At 41.8% G+C, this 18,418-nt stretch overlaps 1 protein-coding gene across 1 annotated transcript in view; it reads left to right on the top strand.

Annotated features, from left to right (window-relative positions):
• The first annotated feature begins 554 nt into the window (after positions 1-554).
• Positions 555-18,418, top strand: part of LOC141139254 (cytochrome P450 2G1-like) — a 110,282-nt gene continuing 92,418 nt past the window's right edge. The window contains exons 1-4 of the mRNA XM_073625211.1: positions 555-822; positions 1,723-1,834; positions 7,469-7,631; positions 10,904-11,053. Coding sequence (XP_073481312.1) covers positions 767-822; positions 1,723-1,834; positions 7,469-7,631; positions 10,904-11,053 — 481 coding nt within the window. The 5' untranslated portion in view covers positions 555-766. The remainder of the gene's footprint in view (positions 823-1,722; positions 1,835-7,468; positions 7,632-10,903; positions 11,054-18,418) is intronic.

Below are 18,418 nucleotides of genomic sequence, written 5' to 3'. Positions count from 1 at the left end.
TATTTAAAGGAATATTTCATTTTTATTGTTTCACTTTAAGCATTAAAAAAATCACTGCTCCCGAAAAAACGGCCGTTTTTAAAAAAAAAATTTGCATTGATACATGTCCCTTGGTGTAGGACCCGGGTCCCCAAACACTTTTTATGACAATAACTTGCATATAAGCCTTTAAAATGAGCACTTTTGATTTTTCATGTTAGTGTCCCATAGACTTTAGCGGTGTTTCGGCGGCTTTCGAATTTGCCCCAAACACCGCATATTGTTCCATGTTCGCGGAACATCCGAACAACCAAATTTTAGCCGAACTTAAGCTCTGGCCTTACCGTTCAACCATCCCTACACATCACAAACATTATTATCATTATTATACATTTATATAGCACTGAAATATTCCACAGTGCTGCATTAGGAACACTGAGCCAGTCATATTTGTAACTGCACTAGAGGAGGTTACACTCTAATGTCCCTACCACTGCTGAGAATAGTTCTCTAAGAGTTAGCAGTGGGTGTTTGTCAGAGCCATCCCCGTTGCCAGGGAGTTTGGCACAACTCTTGATTAGGTTTCCGAGAATCTTCCAAATTTGCCAAAAAACGTCTCTCTAGCTAACCTGTCTCTCCCTCCGTTCTCGGGATCCTGATCTACTTGGGGTAGCTGAGCTTTGGAAAACATTGGGTTACACAGTAACATAATCCTTTTCTTCAACATGTTAATAATTGACAAAGATATAGGATAAATATACACTGTGGTTCTGTTTTGTTGTCAGACATGGATGTCCTCACGCTATCTCTCTGTTCATTGCTGCTCTTCTACTTCATTGTAATATCGTAAAAAATACTGCGCTATCCCATAAGTGGAAATGATCCCCACATGTGTGTGATGAAAAGACAAATATCTCAAACCAAAAATTGAAATGTAAAATGCTGCTGCAACCTTAGATGTGAAACAACCTCCACCTTACTAGCTATACAATTTAAAGGCTGCGCTGCTAGTGCAAATACATGATCATATTAACTGAAAATACCATAATTATGAATGAACACAAGTGAATTGTTTCATAACAAAAAAAAAAAAAAAAATGCACATAAATCGCATGCAAAAAAAAAAAAAAAGAATCGCATGCAAAAAAAAATGAGTGGAACATTCAGTAAACAAAAACGATTAAGTAGAGTCCATTTAGTCATAGATTGAAATGAACTGTAGGTCTTGTGGGTGTAGAAAATGGTTGGATAGAGGGAGAAAGACACCCTTCCTTCAAGTGATATAAAGATTATCTCCGTAGGGAGCGTGATGTTAAAATAGAGAGAAGATCCTCCACCTCAAGTAAGGTAAGCCCCTTACCAGATCCAAAGATCTCCTGTCACAGAGATCATGCACACATGTGGCTGTGTCCCCCAGCCACTGGGTCTCTGTCAGTGCGCAGATCGGAAGCCACCTCTCCAGGAAATCAATCCAAACGTGATTTATCCGCTCACAGACCATGGATAAATAGGAAAGAAATGCTCCATAGCGTAATACAGTTAAAATCCACTTTAATTTATAAAAGAAAAGCACTTACAATTTGTGCAGTAAAGATCGCTTATAAAAACATGTAGCGCCGGCCGGCTTCAGCTGCTGCCCGTTTCTTCCGGGTTCAGCGTGGTATGGTGGTGACGTCAGCACGCCGCTCCTCCCTACGCCGTTTCGACAAATCTGTCGTCTTCCTGGGTCTACTTCATTATCACTGTATGGAGAATACAGAAGACACGGCTCCGACTTCCTCCAGGACCAACTCCATTGCCATTTATAGGTAATCTTCTTCAAGTGAGCTTCACATTGTACCGGTTCTATCCCAAGGTGAGTCCTAAACACATGTGTAAAAGAGCCAAGCACCCATATACTTGAGTGTAGAGGGATTATCGTTGATAAAATGGAACTGGATAAGTGGAAACTCTTTAGTTGATTCTGATAAAAGTCTCTCCAATAGTAACAAGCTGCTGAGCTTACCTCTGCTACTGCATTATATAGAAATTGTTATTATCTATTGTTAATTAATTCTTACTTTCCTTTTATATGTTTTCTTTCTTTTCCCTGGCTAAATGTTTTACTCGGCTAGGTAATTTTCAGTAGGCATTGTTTAATTACAGTAGTTACACTTCATAATTCTATTTAGAGTTAGAGGATCATTCCTAGCAAAAGCAAAATTTAAACTATAGGTAGAGTCTGTTGAATGGAGTCACTCACTAGTTTCTTATGTAAATCTAGGATGTGAGTGGCAACAGATTGTAGCTGTAGTTCCATCTGTCAATATTGGGTTTTCCTTTCCTGTAAAGCAGGCCATAGATGGTGCAAATTTCTTTCCTGAAACCACAGGTTGCACGATTCACCATCAACACAGACGGAGCTGAGGGGAATCCCTCCTGCCGAGACAATGATAAATGCTAGCGGCTATAGCAGCTGCTAGCAATAATCACAATTAAAATCTGACAGACTTGTTGTACCCAAATCTATCGATTGATCAACTTGGTACATTCAGCCTACCCATACACGGTCCAAATCTTCCTGCTGAAGAGATTCGAACCGTCTATGGTATTATGGTACCGCCTTACTAGTATTGTCTGTGATACAACAGAATTTATTTTGCCTTTCTTCTCAGCCCCAACACCAAGGAGTAGTTTACAAGCATCAAATTTTAAAAAGGGGAGCATACTTTAAAGTATGTCTATTCTATGACCATGCATCGCAAAGTGAAAGGTTTGTATTTAGCCCCCTTTTTCCAGCATGTTTCCTTCTTTCCCGCTGCTGTTTTCAGTTACCAGCAGAGAAGAAAATGCCCAGTACTTCCAGGTATTGATGAGCCTGTAATTCATTCACTATGACAGCGCTGGGCCAGTCACCAAACAGCAGCACTGTCACATTGTGGAGATTCCAAATCCATGTGTAAGCTATTACTTGCCTGATGTCACTGCAGACATACTGGAGGACATGGTTAGACATAGTTCCCAACTGTCCCTGATTTCGAGGGACTGTCCCTGATTTGGAGCAATGTCCCTCTGTCCCTCTTTCCTCCTCATTTGTCCCTCACTTTGGTCTGATCTATATAGTTGTATATAAAAAGCACTTTTTATCTTTCAAAAAGTGTTTCCCAGTGCTAAACCTTTTATTCAATTTCTAAATTACTGCATTTGTACATTTTAAAAGTCCATATAAAGGAATAGTAGTGGTAAAAAAAGCCATTGTAAATGTAATTAATTTTTGTTGGGTTAAATTCTCCCTTTAAGGGGGTGTGGCAGGGGGCAAATCTCAAAATGTTGGGAGGTATGGGTTAGAGACTGTGAATATACTACATGAGATGATCAGAGACTGCAAACTTACTAAAATAGATAATCAGAGACTCTAGACATACTACAAGATAGATGGTCAGAGACTACGATCATACCACAGGAAATGGTCAGAGACCTGCAGATATATTAGAGAAGATTGTAAGAGACTGCAGACATACTACAGGAGATGGCAAGGAGATAGAACACAGGGGTCAGGTCCACATAGCATACATTATAGCATACAGAGAACAGGAGTACAACACAGAATAAAAAGCGCAGGTGTCAGGTCAGTGAAACATACAACACAGAATATACAGTAGGTAACAAGGGTCAAGTCTATTTCAGATAAAACATAAACAAAAAGAAAATGCAATACAGCGCCAAAGACTAAAGTTCGGAATTTGTAATGATTGACAATCTGTGGCTTGCAGCTGCTCTGATTAATGGCAGAACTAAAAAACTAGTGTTGAAAAACAATTATGGTGAAACAGCACAGATCTAACTAAAAATGCCCTAAATATATCTTATAATAGAAAATCTATAAGAACATATATGATCTATGACCAATCTATGCAAACATTTATGATCTATAACCAATTAGTCATACACTTTCTAGTGACATAATTCATATGTATGCAAAACATTAAAGTGCAACGTGCTTGTGAAAAAAACACATATACAACTTTTTATGTATACAAAAAAAAAATTTTTTTTACATTTCATTAAAAAATTTAAAAAATGGTGAAATATATAAAGATGATTATTCGAACAACAATCCACATCAATATCATGTAGTGAAACTTGTATGCTGATCAAAAACTGAGACAATAACACCCAAAAGTGATCCTCCACCAGCCGCACCAAACTGACTCACCAGATCCAATACCTGGTCAGATTATAAACCAGCAGCTGCGCCCTTTTTGCAATAAATGCTTGAGTCAGAGGTATTCGTTGGCAAGTGCACCAGGTCCTCTTGAGTGAATCATACCATGATATACATATATATAAGGGAAGGAAGAAGGAAGCTCCAATAGTGTGATACTATTTATAAAAAGATTTATTTAAAACATTAAAAGTTACACTCACACTTTTCAAGTGTTAGACAAGACACTAGGGATTTTTGACATAGATATGTATCCTAATCGTCTCCAGCCGCTTTAGTTCATATGCGAGCTGCAAGCACGATCATGGACAGCGTGTTGGCGTCAGCGTCCTGACCCCGACCTACGCGTTTCATCATACAACGTCCTCCCAGCTATTGGATCTGGTGAGTCAGTTTGGTGCGGCTGGTGGAGGATCACTTTTGGGTGTTATTGTCTGTTATTGTTACTGTTACTGTTTGAAAAATATCTTTATATTTTTCACCATTTTTTACATTTCACCATTTTTTACATTTTTGATTGAAATTGAAAAAAATGTTTTTTTGTTTACGCACTTTATACACAAACATTTTTTTGTCACTTATTTATGGACTTTATTGTTCACAATTTTTCTTCATCGTATATGTGTTTTTTTCACAAGCACATTGCACTTTAATGTTTTGCATACATATGAATTATGTCACTAGAAATTGTATGACTAAATGCATATAAAAGCAAAGGAGAAGGCCTTCAAAAAATACAAGGTTGAGGGATCATCATCAGCATTCAGACATTATAAATAATGCAACAAGAAATGTAAGGGTGCAATTAGGACGGCTAAGATAGAACATGAAAGACACATAGCGGAGGAGAGCAAAAAAAATCCCAAGAAATTCTTTAAGTATGTAAACAGTAAAAAAGGGAGGACAGACCATATTGGCCCCATAAAGAATGAGGAAGGACATCTGGTTACAAAGGATGGGGAGATGGCGAAGGCATTGAATTTATTCTTCTCCTCAGTCTTCACAAGTGAATCGGGGGGCTTCAGTAACCAAAATTGCAGTGTTTATCCTCATGACACAACACAGGAAGCACCTCCATGGTTAACAGAGGACAGAATTAAAATTAGACTTGAGAAACTTAACATTAATAAATCACCGGGACCAGATGGCTTGCATCTGAGGGTACTTAGGGAACTCAGTCAAGTGATTGCCAGACCGTTGTTCCTAATTTTTACAGTCTACTGACTGGACTGGTACCAGCTGCTTGGAGAAAAGCCAATGTAGCACCAATATTTAAAAAGGGCCCAAAATACATCCCTGGGAATTACAGACCAGTTAGCCTAACATCAATAGTATGTAAACTCTTGGAGGGGATGATAAGGGACTATATACAAGATTTTAGTAATAAGAACGGTATCATTAGCAGTAATCAGCATGGATTCATGAAGAATCGTTCTTGCCAAACCAATCTACTAACCTTCTATGAGGAGGTGAGTTGCCATCTAGATAAAGGAAGGCCCTTAGACGTGGTGTATCTGGATTTTGCAAAAGAATTTGACACAGTTCCCCATAAATGTTTACTGTACAAAATAAGGTCCGTTGGCATGGACCATAGGGTGAGTACACGGATTGAAAACTGGCTACAAGGGTGAGTTCAGAGGGTGGTGATAAATGGGGAGTACTCATAATGGTCAGGGGTGGGTAGTGGGGTTCCCCAGGGTTCTGTGCTGGGACCAATCCTATTTAATTTGTTCATAAATGACCTGGAGGATGGGATAAACAGTTCAATCTCTGTATTTGCAGACGATACTAAGCTAAGCAGGGCAATAACTTCTCCGCAGGATGTGGAAACCTTGCAAAAAGATCTGAACAAATTAATGGAGTGGGCGACTACATGGAAAATGAGGTTCAATGTAGAAAAATGTAAAATAATGCATTTGGGTGGCAAAAATATGAATGCAATCTATACACTGGGGGGAGAACCTCTGGGGGAATCTAGGATGGAAAAGGACCTGGGGGTCCTAGTAGATGATAGGCTCAGCATTGGCATGCAATGCCAAGCTGCTGCTAACAAAGCAAACAGAATATTGGCATGCATTAAAAAGGGATCGAGTCCAGAGATAAAACGATAATTCTCCCACTCTACAAGACTCTGGTCCGGCCGCACCTGGAGTATGCTGTCCAGTTCTGGGCACCAGTCCTCAGGAAGGACGTACTGGAAATGGAGCGAGTACAAAGAAGGGCAACAAAGCTAATAAAGGGTCTGGAGGATATTAGTTATGAGGAAAGGTTGCGAGCACTGAACTTATTCTCTCTGGAGACGAGACGCTTGAGAGGGGATATGATTTCAATATACAAATACCATACTGGTGACCCTACAATAGAAATAAAACTTTTTCGCAGAAGAGAGTTTAACAAGACTCGCGGCCACTCATTAAAATTAGAAGAAAAGAGGTGTAACCTTAAACTACCTAGAGGGTTCTTTACTGTAAGAGCGGCAAGGATGTGGAATTCCCTTCCGCAGGCGGTGGTCTCAGCGGGGAGCATTGATAGCTTCAAGAAACTATTAGATAAGCACCTGAATGACCGCAACATACAGAGATATATAATGTAATACTGACACATAATCACACACATAGGTTGGACTTGATGGACTTGTGTCTTTTTTCAACCTCACCTACTATGTAACTATGTAACTATGTAACTATGTTATAGATCATAGATGTTTGCATAGATTGGTCATAGATCATATATGTTCTTATAGATTTTCTATTATAAGATACATTTAGGACACTTAAGATAAAACATAACAAATATAGTGCAATAGTCAGGAAAACATTTCTGGTATCCCCCAGTGTTGGTGGTCAGTGGAATGAAAAAATGCCCTGCATTCTGTGGTCAGTAGGAAGAAAAATCCCCTGGTGCTCAAACAAGACATCTGTCACCATAGAAATAAATAGGCAGTTGCTCAGCCAAGCTGTAGGCCAAAGATTATTCAGTGGCTGAATACTCATTTTCATAGCAGATATAACAACTTTCTTCCAAGACCATCTATTCATTTCTATGGTGGGACATGTATTTGACCCAGAAGACAATGATTCTTCTCAAATACTGGGACAATCCTGAACAGTTGGAGAAGATACTCCTAGGAAGCCAGTCCAAAGGAGTGACATGTATCAGATGCTTGGAGGAGAAAGTACATGTAGGCAAAAAGTGAGAGAAAGAGATTGGAGGAAATTAGCAGCACTGAGATGCAAAAAATTATGAAAAATATGAGCAAATTATTTTATGTGTTCTCTTTTACAGTTAACTAAGCAGTATGGACCTATCTTCACTGTCTGGTTGGGTCCTAGACCAGTAGTTGTACTTTCTGGATATGCAGTTATTAAAGAGGCCCTGGTTAATTATTCTCATCAATTCGGTGCTCGTGGATCCTTACCAGTAACAAAGCGGCTCACAGAAGGCTATGGTAAGGAAAAAAAAAATATATACAATATCTCACAAAAGTGAGTACACCCCTCACATTTTTGTAAATATTTTATTATATCTTTTCATGTGACAACACTGAAGAAATTACACTTTGCTACAATGTAAAGTAGTAAGTGTACCGCCTGTATAACAGTGTAAATTTCCGGTCCCCTCAAAATAACTCAACAGACAGCCATTAATGACTAAACCGCTAGCAACAAAAGTGAGTACACCCCTGAGTGAAAATGTCCAAATTGGTCCCAATTAGCCATTTTCCCTCCCTGGTTGTCATGTGACTTATTAGTGTTACAAGGTCTCAGGTGTGAATGGGGAGCAGGTATGTTAAATTTGGTGTTATCACGCTCACTATCTCATACTGGTCACTGGAAGTTCAACATGGCACCTCATGGCAAAGAACTCTGAAAAAAAGATCTGAAAAAAAGAATTATTGCTCTACATAAATATTGCCTAGGCTATAAGAAGATTGCCAAGACCCTGAAACTGAGCTGCAGCATGGTGGCCAAGACCATACAGTGGTTTAACAGGACAGGTTCCACTCAGAACAGGCCTCGCCATGGTCCACCAAAGAAGTTGAGTGCATATGCGCAGCATCATATGCAGAGGTTGTCTTTGGGAAATAGACATATGAGTGCTGTCAGCATTGCTGCAGAGGTTGAAGGGGTAGGGGTCAGCATGTCAGTGCTCAGACCATATGCCGCACACTGCATCAAATTGGTCTGCATGGCTGTCGTCCCAGAAGGAAGCCTCTTCTAAAGATGATGCACAAGAAAGCCCACAGACAGTTTGTTGTAGACAAGCAGACTAAGGACATGGATTACTGGAACCATGTCCTGTGGTCTGATGAGACCAAGATAAACTTATTTGGTTCAGATGGGGTCAAGTGTGTGTGGCGGCAACCAGGTGAGGAGTACAAAGACTAGTGTGTCTTGCCTTACAATCAAGCATGGTGGTGGTAGTGTCATGGTCTGGGGCTGCATGAGTGCTGCCATCACTGGGGAGCTACAGTTCATTGAGGGAACTACGAATGCCAACATGTACTGTGACATACTGAAGCAGAGCATGATCCCCGCCCTTCGGAGAATGAGCCTCAGGGCAGTATTCCAACATGATAATTACCCCAAACACAACTCCAAGACGACCATTGCCTTGCTAAAGAAGCTGAGAGTAAAGGTGATGGACTGGCCAAGCATGTCTCCAGACCTAAATCCTATTGAGCAGTGGCGTTTGTTGCTCAAAATTTTTTGGGGGGCGCAAACAAACTGAAAAATTCTGAAAAAAAAACATCAATTGCAGCCTCACTGTGCCCATCAAATGTAGCCACTGTGCCCATCAATTGCAGCCACTGTGCTCATCAAACGCAGCCACTGTGCCCATCAAACGTAGTCACTGTGCCCATCAAACGCAGCCACTGTGCCATCAAATGCTGCCACTGTGCCATCAAACGCAGCCACTGTGCCCATCAAACGCAGCCACTGTGCCTATCAAATGCAGCCACTGCGCCATCAAATGCAGCCACTGCGCCATCAAATGCAACCACTGTGCCCATCAAATGCAGCCACTGTGCCCATCAAATGCTGTCACCGTGCCCATCAAATGCAGACACTGTGCCCCATCAAATGCTGCAACTGTGCCCATCAATTGCGGCCACTGTGCCCCATTAAATGCTGCCACTTGCCCATCAAATGCCGCCACTGTGACCCCGCCCTCTCGCCGTCTGCCCGACACTTACCCTATCTCGGTGACAGTGGGTGACAGCAGCGAGCTGTAGGACCTTGCAGCAGTGAGCTGTGTCCTCCATGCATCTCCTCCCCTCCTCCTGATTGGCGTCCAATCGCAGCGCCTGTCCTTTCAGATAATCAGGTGACGGGTATCAGACCCACGCTACCTGATTGGCAGAGAGGCGGTTCAGTGTTAGAAAAGCGAATATTCATTCACTTTCCTAACACACCTGGGTGGACTGCGAACGCAATGTTTTGCGCCACAAGTCCACCTTTTTTGAAACCTATTAGAGCCTATGGCTCTAATCAGGTGCTTCAAAAATACACCCCCGCTGCTGTAATTCAGGCACCCAGCATCTGAAAAGGGGCCGGACACCTGAATATGGGGTGGCAGTGGCGGTCATGAATAGATTCATGCAATGCATGAATCTGTCCATTAGTCATAGAGAGTGGTGGCTGGAGAGAGGGGGCGGTGCCCATGCACCCTTAATAGACGCACAGCCACTGCTATTGAGCATCTGAGGGGCATCTTCAAATGGAAGGTGGAGGAGCGCAAGGTCTCTAACATTCACCAGCTCTGTGATGTGGTCATGGAGGAGTGGAAGAGGGCTCCAGTGGCAACCTGTGAAGCTCTGGTGAACTCCATGCACAAGAGGGTTATAGCAGTGCTGGAAAATAATGGTGGCCACACAAAATATTGACACTTTGGGCCCAGTTTGGACATTTTCACATAGGGGTTTACTCACTTTTGTTGACAGCGATTTAGACATTAATGGCTGTGTGTTGAGTTATTTTGAAGGAACAGCAAATTTACACTGTTATACAAGCTGTACACTCACTAATTTACAAAGTGTAATTTCTTCAGTGTTGTCACATGAAAAGATATAATAAAATATTTACAAAAATGTGAAGGGTGTACTCACTTTTGTGAGATACTGTATATACCTGGATATACTGTACATACTGTATATATATATATATATATATATAGATATATAGATCTATAGATCTATATATCTATATATAGATCTATAGATATATACTGTATATCTATATAGATATATATCCCACTCTCCTTGCTGGATATTTTAGGGATAATAATGTCTATGCTGGAGTATCCAAGACATTGAAGAATCCAGTGGCTGATTCAGCCCACCTATAACTAAAATATCACTTTTGGGTGGACTGACTCTTGAACTTTCCACCTGTGCAAAAGAGGTGAAACGTTATTACAGCTCAGTACTACTTCTGGCGTACTAAAGGTCTGCTAAAAATGTTTTCTCTGTTAAAAATACATTATTATTGAAAATGAAATATTCTAGGATTCTTTCTTCTCAGTATGTTAGCTGGATCCTTGTGCACCTCTCTCCACATTGCCAAACTGATGAACAAAGGATTTTCCAGCCGTGGGACAGTTTTAAGGGTATAGGAACTCTGCAGAGGTTACGCCAAAGCTATTATGCCAAGATCCTGAAGTCATAACGTCATGCAAGAAGCAACACCAATTAGATTAATCTTTTATTTCCATATTTAGGTATTGTCACCACCAATGGAGAACGTTGGCATCAGGTTAGGCGGTTTGCTGTGATGACATTGAGGAATTTCGGAATGGGGAAGCGTTCAATGGAGGAGAGGGTTCAGGAGGAATCCCGTCACCTAATAAAGGCTATAGAGGATACTGAAGGTGAGATCAGGAGGAAGGAAGTCATTGACATTTCATGTTGTAACAGGCAGTCCAAGGCTCTGTCATAATATGTATTTTCAGTAGATGTTTTAGAAGGCACATAAAGGAGGACATTTTATCAGGGTTGTCCAACAAAATTGAGTATGTTTGAGACTGCTCATGAAGCAAGCAGTCATATTAGGCTCTTTAGAAGTCAAAAAGAGCTTGTCTTGATAAATAATCCATAGTAACTTAAAAATCCCAAACTGGTTTCAAGGATTTTACAGGTACCCCTTCTTTGGGGCTCCTAAAATTTTGAGAAAATGTTGCCTTTTTGGAGTAGTGTGGGCTTAAGATACTCTGGTGACTTTCATCCCTGAAGAAGGAGCCCCTGAAGCCCCTGAAAAATGGTAGTAATTTATTAAGTTACTATTGTTCTGGTTTCTGATTGGGATTCTAAAACAGAAGTTAATGCTGCAGCTACAGGAACAGATTCACAGGACGCAATCCCTGTTTGAAATGTCCATTCATTGCCAAACTTTATTATTACATGTTATTTTATACATAGATAAGAAAGGGGTGGTGTGAGATATTATTAAAAACTAACAAATAGAAATATGTTATTAAAAGCTAGCAAATAGAACAATTGCAAAAGTAAAACCTTGAGAGGGGAGGGGGGAGTAGAGACAAGGAGAGCTTCTAGCAGAAGATGTGTCTGTGTGTTAGGTGAAGGTTACAGAATGCATTTCAACAGTGCGAACAAAATGGAGTCTCTTGTGCTTAAATGAACAATACAGTGAATGTCCATGTCATTTCCCTCCTTTTGTTTATTTGACATCATTCTTCTCCGCGTTACATTCAGCCGATTGCTGGTAACTCCTGTTACAATGGCGCAGAGAGACGGCGTCCTGTTCAGCTCTCTACTAGTTTTCTCACAATAATGGGTTCATCAGGGCTGGTGGACCATTTGTTGGTACAGCAGCTAGTCACACAGAGGCATAGCCTGATGACGAAGTAAAAAACAAATATGAGAAATAGGAACATCACAATGTAAGCGCCTAGTTTCTGTAACCATGATGCTATGCTATATAAAAAGTCACCAAAACCTCCTAAACCCTTAAAGGGGTTCCATCCATCTTTAGCAATATCTCTGGCCTTATTCTGTAGTTCTCTTATCTTAGCAAGATGCCCTTTAATAATGTCATCATTATAAGAAACGTCTATACAAAAGTCAGTGTGAAATACTTTACACATCCCACCTTGAGCTGCAGTGAGATAGTTTAGTGTTAATCTGTGCTCTATTACTACTTTTTTAAGCTGAGCCCTTTCTTCACTTAATAAACCTATATCAGTGATAGTAAGGTTAATAATCTCATCTACAATTCTAGTGTAATTATTTATTGTTTTCATTGCTTCAATACCCCATCCTGTCCAGGAAGGGAACCATGACCATGCCATGTCACCTTCAGTGATCAGCTCTCTTTTGAACACTAAAGGGTATTCTGGTCGCACTGTATCTTTGCAAACAGCAAGCAGGTGTTAACTTCCCATTATAACATGTACCTGTAACATTAGTAGGAAGCCAGGCGTAAGCTTTATTTCCACATATATAATATAACTCTTTACGTATGGATGCTATATCTGCTCCTAAAAAACTGGAAACAATAACATGGAATCTCAGGTTACCGATATTTTCACATATTGGGAAAGGTAAGCAATTTGTACTATAAAGGGTTCTTTTTCCATGTCTCAGTTCTCACAAACAACAAAAAGAAAAGAAACATCATCATAATTTTTTCAAAGGATATCATCACTTCAGGATTTTCTTGCAGTGACTGGCATGAATCCAGGTGGGCTTTCCTTCCAACTTGACAGCAGAACCGGTTGTCAAAAGCACCAAATGTGGTCCGTTAAAATTTGGTTCTAGTGACTTTCTGAAGTGTCGCTTGATCACTACCCAGTCACCTGGTTGGATTCTGTGAATACCTGAAACAGAATCTGGGTCAGGGATAGATTTATAAGATTTATAAACACCTTCATGTATTTTATTCAATGTTCTTCACAAAATATGAACATATTCTAACAGACAAGTGTGAGAAGCTTGCAACTGTTGGGGAAAATATAGCCCTGTTTTGGGTGGCCCTCCAAATAAAATCTCATAGGGGGACAGCCCATGGTTGTTCGTACAGAATATAGGACTAATGGCAAAGCTACCACCCATCATTTTCCTGTATCTGCTTTAATTTTTGCACATCTATTTTTCAAAACTCCATTAAGTCTCTCAACTTTACTACTACTTTGTGGATGATAAGGTGTATGGGAAGCTTGCTGTATGTGAAGGGCTTCCATTACCTCTTTCATTAGTTCCCCAGTAAAACTGGTGCCTCTGTCACTCTCAATAGTTTCAGGAACTCCATATCTACAAACTATTTCATTAAAAATTTTCTTTGCTGTTGTTTTTGCATTTGCTTTAGCTACCGGCCAGCACTCAGTTTCACTAGAGGAATATAACAAGATGTTACCTAGGGTGGGATACAAAACAAAAAAGTGACAGGTCCACTAATGGAACCTCTATAATTTATGTAGATTAATACAGACCCTATGCCACTCACCCTGATCAGGTGTTGCTGTCGTAGCCAAGCAGACTAGGCAGAAAGAGAAGTGGGGGAACCTCAGATGAGGGAACCCCGGGAGATAAAGCGGCTACGAAGGCAGCAAAGGGCAATACTGGAGTCTGATAAAAATACAAAAGAGTTTATTCAATTCAACAATATGGAGAATAAAAGCATCGCTCAGGTTACTGAGAAATGGGGTTACATCTACACTGGTTACAGTTTATAAAGTCCCAAACTACTAGAATAGAGTATGGTACACAGACAATGGACATACAGACATGTAAAGACAGATTACAAACAAATAATAACAAGAGGTCCGGACGCCATTTTACCATACACACAAAGATCGCTGGCGGTAAACCCCGTTTAGTGGGTGTAAAGAAAAAGGGAGTTCTCAAATGAGAAATCCTATCTTGGCGATCTATTTGTATATGGCCCCCCCGGAGGTATGGGAAAGCTATAAATGTGGAAAGCCTGCTGTATGCCAGACAGACGGTATCTAGTACTAGGGCTCCTGGGATGGGATCGCAAACTGTTAATCTGTGCATGAAGCCTCTGAGTCCATATGTTTCAAAGATGCATTTACTGTGGTCAGATGAAAATGCGCAGAAATTGCTCCTGTCACTTAAGAAAGTCCTGCAACAAACAGGTCTGCATATTATAATGACCACTGAATAGATGCACCAAAATTGCTGCTGAGATGGCTGCTGATCACAGATGGACAATAAATCTTTGGCCTCAGTGAATCCCTATGTGTACTGAATTGACTGCTGGTTCCTGGAAGGCAAACAGTGTTAGATCCCAAAGTAAATGCCTGCATGTGTGCAGTTCTTCCGATTCATGAACTTACTAGTATGCCAGATCTAGTCATATGCGCATCAGTCAAGCATAGACACATGCATGTCAGTAGCTAGCAATGCCCAGAAGTGCTGACCACAATAGAAAGAAGTCCCGGTTAGTGGAAAGGTTGTATGTCAGGCTAGCAAACAAACTGATAGGCATTTGCAATGGTGCATAGCAGTTCTGAAGCAGGGCTTGAGGCAAGGAAGAGATCCTACATTACCAGATCCTGTAGCTTGTGATTTGACTACCTTCCAGTCTCACGGCCGCAATCATGGGGTCCGTACTGTGTGTCTCAGGCTATCCATAGCCAGGTGAAGAAACACTGCTGCTTGATGGCAGGTGCGGACAGAAGATTCATGTAGTAACCGCGTAATGTGCTGCGATAGTTCCAAGCGAGTCTGTGAGCTCTTTTGGCCGCCAATCAGGCTCCTGCTCTCCCGATACCTGGTGAATGGGAGATTGTTTAAGCGGCGTCACGTGACCATGATGATGTCAATGCGTTTCACAACAACAAATGGTGTAGCTTCGTCTGGATGGGAAGGGGACTAACACACACCAAGCCATTTTATCTTCTATTGTGTGGTGGTGAAGCCACGCCTCCTAAAAGAATTTTTGAAAAAAGAGACATATACAACATCATTACGTCCATTGTCAATGGTGTTTTCATGTTGGGCTATGCAGAGAAGCCATAATGAGTATTTTAATCAAAAGACATTCAGCAGGCTACTTATGACATGGAGTGAGAAAGATATTGCCCTGAACCATACAATAATATTGACATATATACTTTGATATGGAGGTACTGCAAAAACATATCACTCCTTATGTTCATAGTTGATACATTGATGTATTATTCAGAAGAATAAAAATAAAAAGGAGAGACAAGGGAGGGGGGGTGGGAGAAAGAAGGGGTAAGGGGATTGGGAAAGGGTGAAAGGCAGGAGGAGGGAGGAGGGGGGAGAAAAGGAAAGGGTGAAAGAAGGGGAAAAAAGTCCAGGGAAGGGGGGAGACATCATACAGACATGAACTTTTAGTAAGGTTAAGGAGTAGCGGGGAAGTTCAGGGGGGGTGGTCAAGATTGAAGGAATGGCTGCAGGGTAATGTCCGTGTTGAGGCCCTGGGGGGTGAGAGACTTCAACGTAAAAATCCACCACTTTTCTTTCTGTAGTAGGATACAGTTGATGTTTCCCCTTCTTGGTGGTAATTTGAGGATATAGATCCCCTTTACTTATAGGCCATCTGTTTTCCCTTCATGGAATTGAGCAAAATGTTTCTCTGCTGTTTTTTCCTGGTCTTTTTCAGGGTCTCTCTCCTCTTTCTTGATATCCCGTAGGTGTTCTCCCATCCTAACTTTTAGGGGCCTCTTGGTTTTGCCAATGTATATTATTGGGGCATGGATGGGTAATCATGTAAATTACCCTTGTTGTCGAGCAATTTATTAGATCCCTGATTTCAAACTGATTCTGTCCAAAGCCATGTGGAGCTCAGTTGTTTAGTGAACTCGGAATGTATCAAGATATCCCCGAGGTTCTTCGCTCTACGTGCTACCACCTTGGGACAGTTTCCAACAATGTTAGCAAGGCTTGTATTGTTGGTTAATATTTCCCAATGTTTTTCAAGGACTTTACGCATGGAGTCCCATTGGGCTCCGTGAATAGTTATTAATCTTACAGGACCTGGTTCCTGTTGTTTTCCTGTCTTAACATTGGGTTCTGTAGAGAGTAGACTTTCTCTACTTCGTATAGCAGCCCTGCGTTTTGCATGCCGGATCTGTTTATGCGAGTGTCCACGCTTGCGGAATCTCGCATTCTCAAGTACTATCTGCAGATCAAGGAAGGATAATTTGGTTTGATCAAAGGTGTATGTTAGGCGTATATTGCGTTCATTGACATTTAACTGGTCAATGAATCTATGTAAATCAAGGATATCACCCGTCCATATCACCAATACGTCATCTATGTACCTCAGCCACGTACAGTGGCAAACAGAAGACGTCCTCCTGCTCCCAGAGGCCCAAATGGAGGCAGGCATACAATGGCGCCCAGGCTGCCCCCATATAGGTGCCCCTGATCTGCTGGTAGAAATGAGAAGAAAATTTAAAAAAATTATTCGATAAGGTGAACTCCAAGAGTTTGATCCAAAACTCATTCTGTGGGCCATATTGTGGGTGACATTTATCCAGGTCCTAACCACCCCAATCCCACACGTGAGGTGTATAAGGATTCCATGTCTATGCCTATCAGCCAGGCATTTTCCTCTACCTGTAAGTTCGCAATTTTGGCTAGTGTGTGGCGTGTGTCCTGGACATAGGATTTCAGGTCCCTGACCATCTCCTTCAGGAGAGAGTCAAGGTACCCACCAATCCTCTCAAGGGGACCCTGTTTTGGTTGAAAATGTATACTTTATTTTTGAAGAAAATATACAAAAAACAAATACTTCAACAGGGTGCATTCCACTCTGTACTGCAACGCAGCGCAAAAATACACTACATAACAATACAGTTCCAAGCATACAAATAAATTACATTCATCCTGCGGTATGATGCCTGATGTGTTGCGCAAAGTAACAGTACCCCAAAACATCACATCATGCATGACGCCGCATTACCCTGAAAGCATTACTTCAAAAACATGTCACAAAATGTGAAGTCATATACTGTCAAATAGTATTCCAGTGGGCATTCCAATGGGCAACGGTTGTGATGGGGGGAGGAGGTGGGGTATGGGAGAGAAAAAAGAATTCACAGGCCCAAAGCTTCATTGAACTGCCAAGGGATACACGGGGGGGAGAGGTGGGGGAGGGGAAATCTTCAGACCTCCTCTTCCTCCCTAAAGTCCATCAAGTTATAGTGTCTGAGTAGATTGTGGACCAGTCTGCGACAGTCCTCGATGGACATCCTCTCCCGCTGGTGGATGAGGCGCTTTCTGGCGCACCACAAAGCGTTCCTAAAGCAGCACAGCACCCGCTAGGCGCTGTCAATGTCTTCCCGTGAATGAGTTCCACAGAAGAGTCCATTCAACACACCAAAGTGTGATAGCAGTCTGTGGTACAAAGTCTTTCATTTCAGGTTCCAAGGCCCTCAACAGGCCCTGTGCAAAGGGGCACCCCCAGAAAACATTAAAAGCAGTTTCCTCCTGGATGATGCAAAAGGGGCAGTGCCTGCATCTGCACAGGTTTCTGGCATGCATGAATGTCCTGAGTGGCAACCCCCCTTTGATTGCCATCCATGCCAGATCTTTGTGCCTGTTGGTGAGTCTCTTTGAAGAAACATTCCTCCAGACGACTTTGCAAGTGGCTGAAGGGAGGCCTGGAACAGTCTCAACAATGTCAGATGCTCTAATTAACTTGTGGACAGTTTTTGGCTTCCACAAGTCGGGCTTCACTCCATGCAGCCCCTGCACCCTGAAAAACTTAAAAGTATCCAAGTAATACCAAAGAGTGTCCCAGTTGTAGGGGATGGAGCTGTCCCATTTGTCCCATTCAAGGGACCTCCAAAGAGGTAGGAGGAAAAAACGGGACATGGAGTTACTGCCAGAGTCCACAGTTCTGTCAACCAAAGTCCTGCGGATGCAGTTACAGGCAAAGAACACCCTCAGTAGAGTGGCGATGTCAGGCATGCCCTTACCGCCCTTGAGAGGTTCCTTGAACATAACCACCCACTTCACTCTGTCCATTTTGGAGCTCCAGATGAAGTGAAACACCGCCCTGGTGACGGCCTTGCAGGTGTTAACCCGGGGGGGCCAGGCCTGGGCGAGGTACTGCAATACAGGGAGAATCTCGCTGCGGAGTACCAGTGTTTTACTTTCGATGGTGAGTTCTCTGAGGCTCCTAAGTCCAAAATTCTGACGCATCTTGGCCAGTCTCACCTCCCAGGACTTCAGGGCTGTGCCCTCAGCTCCATACCAGACCCCAAGAATTTTGATGAAGT

This window comes from Aquarana catesbeiana, linkage group LG04 (assembly GCF_042186555.1).
Source record: "Aquarana catesbeiana isolate 2022-GZ linkage group LG04, ASM4218655v1, whole genome shotgun sequence".
Taxonomy (NCBI): Eukaryota; Metazoa; Chordata; class Amphibia; order Anura; family Ranidae; genus Aquarana; species Aquarana catesbeiana.
Note: the sequence above shows the minus strand (reverse complement) of the source record. Positions and strands in the feature narration are given on the sequence as shown.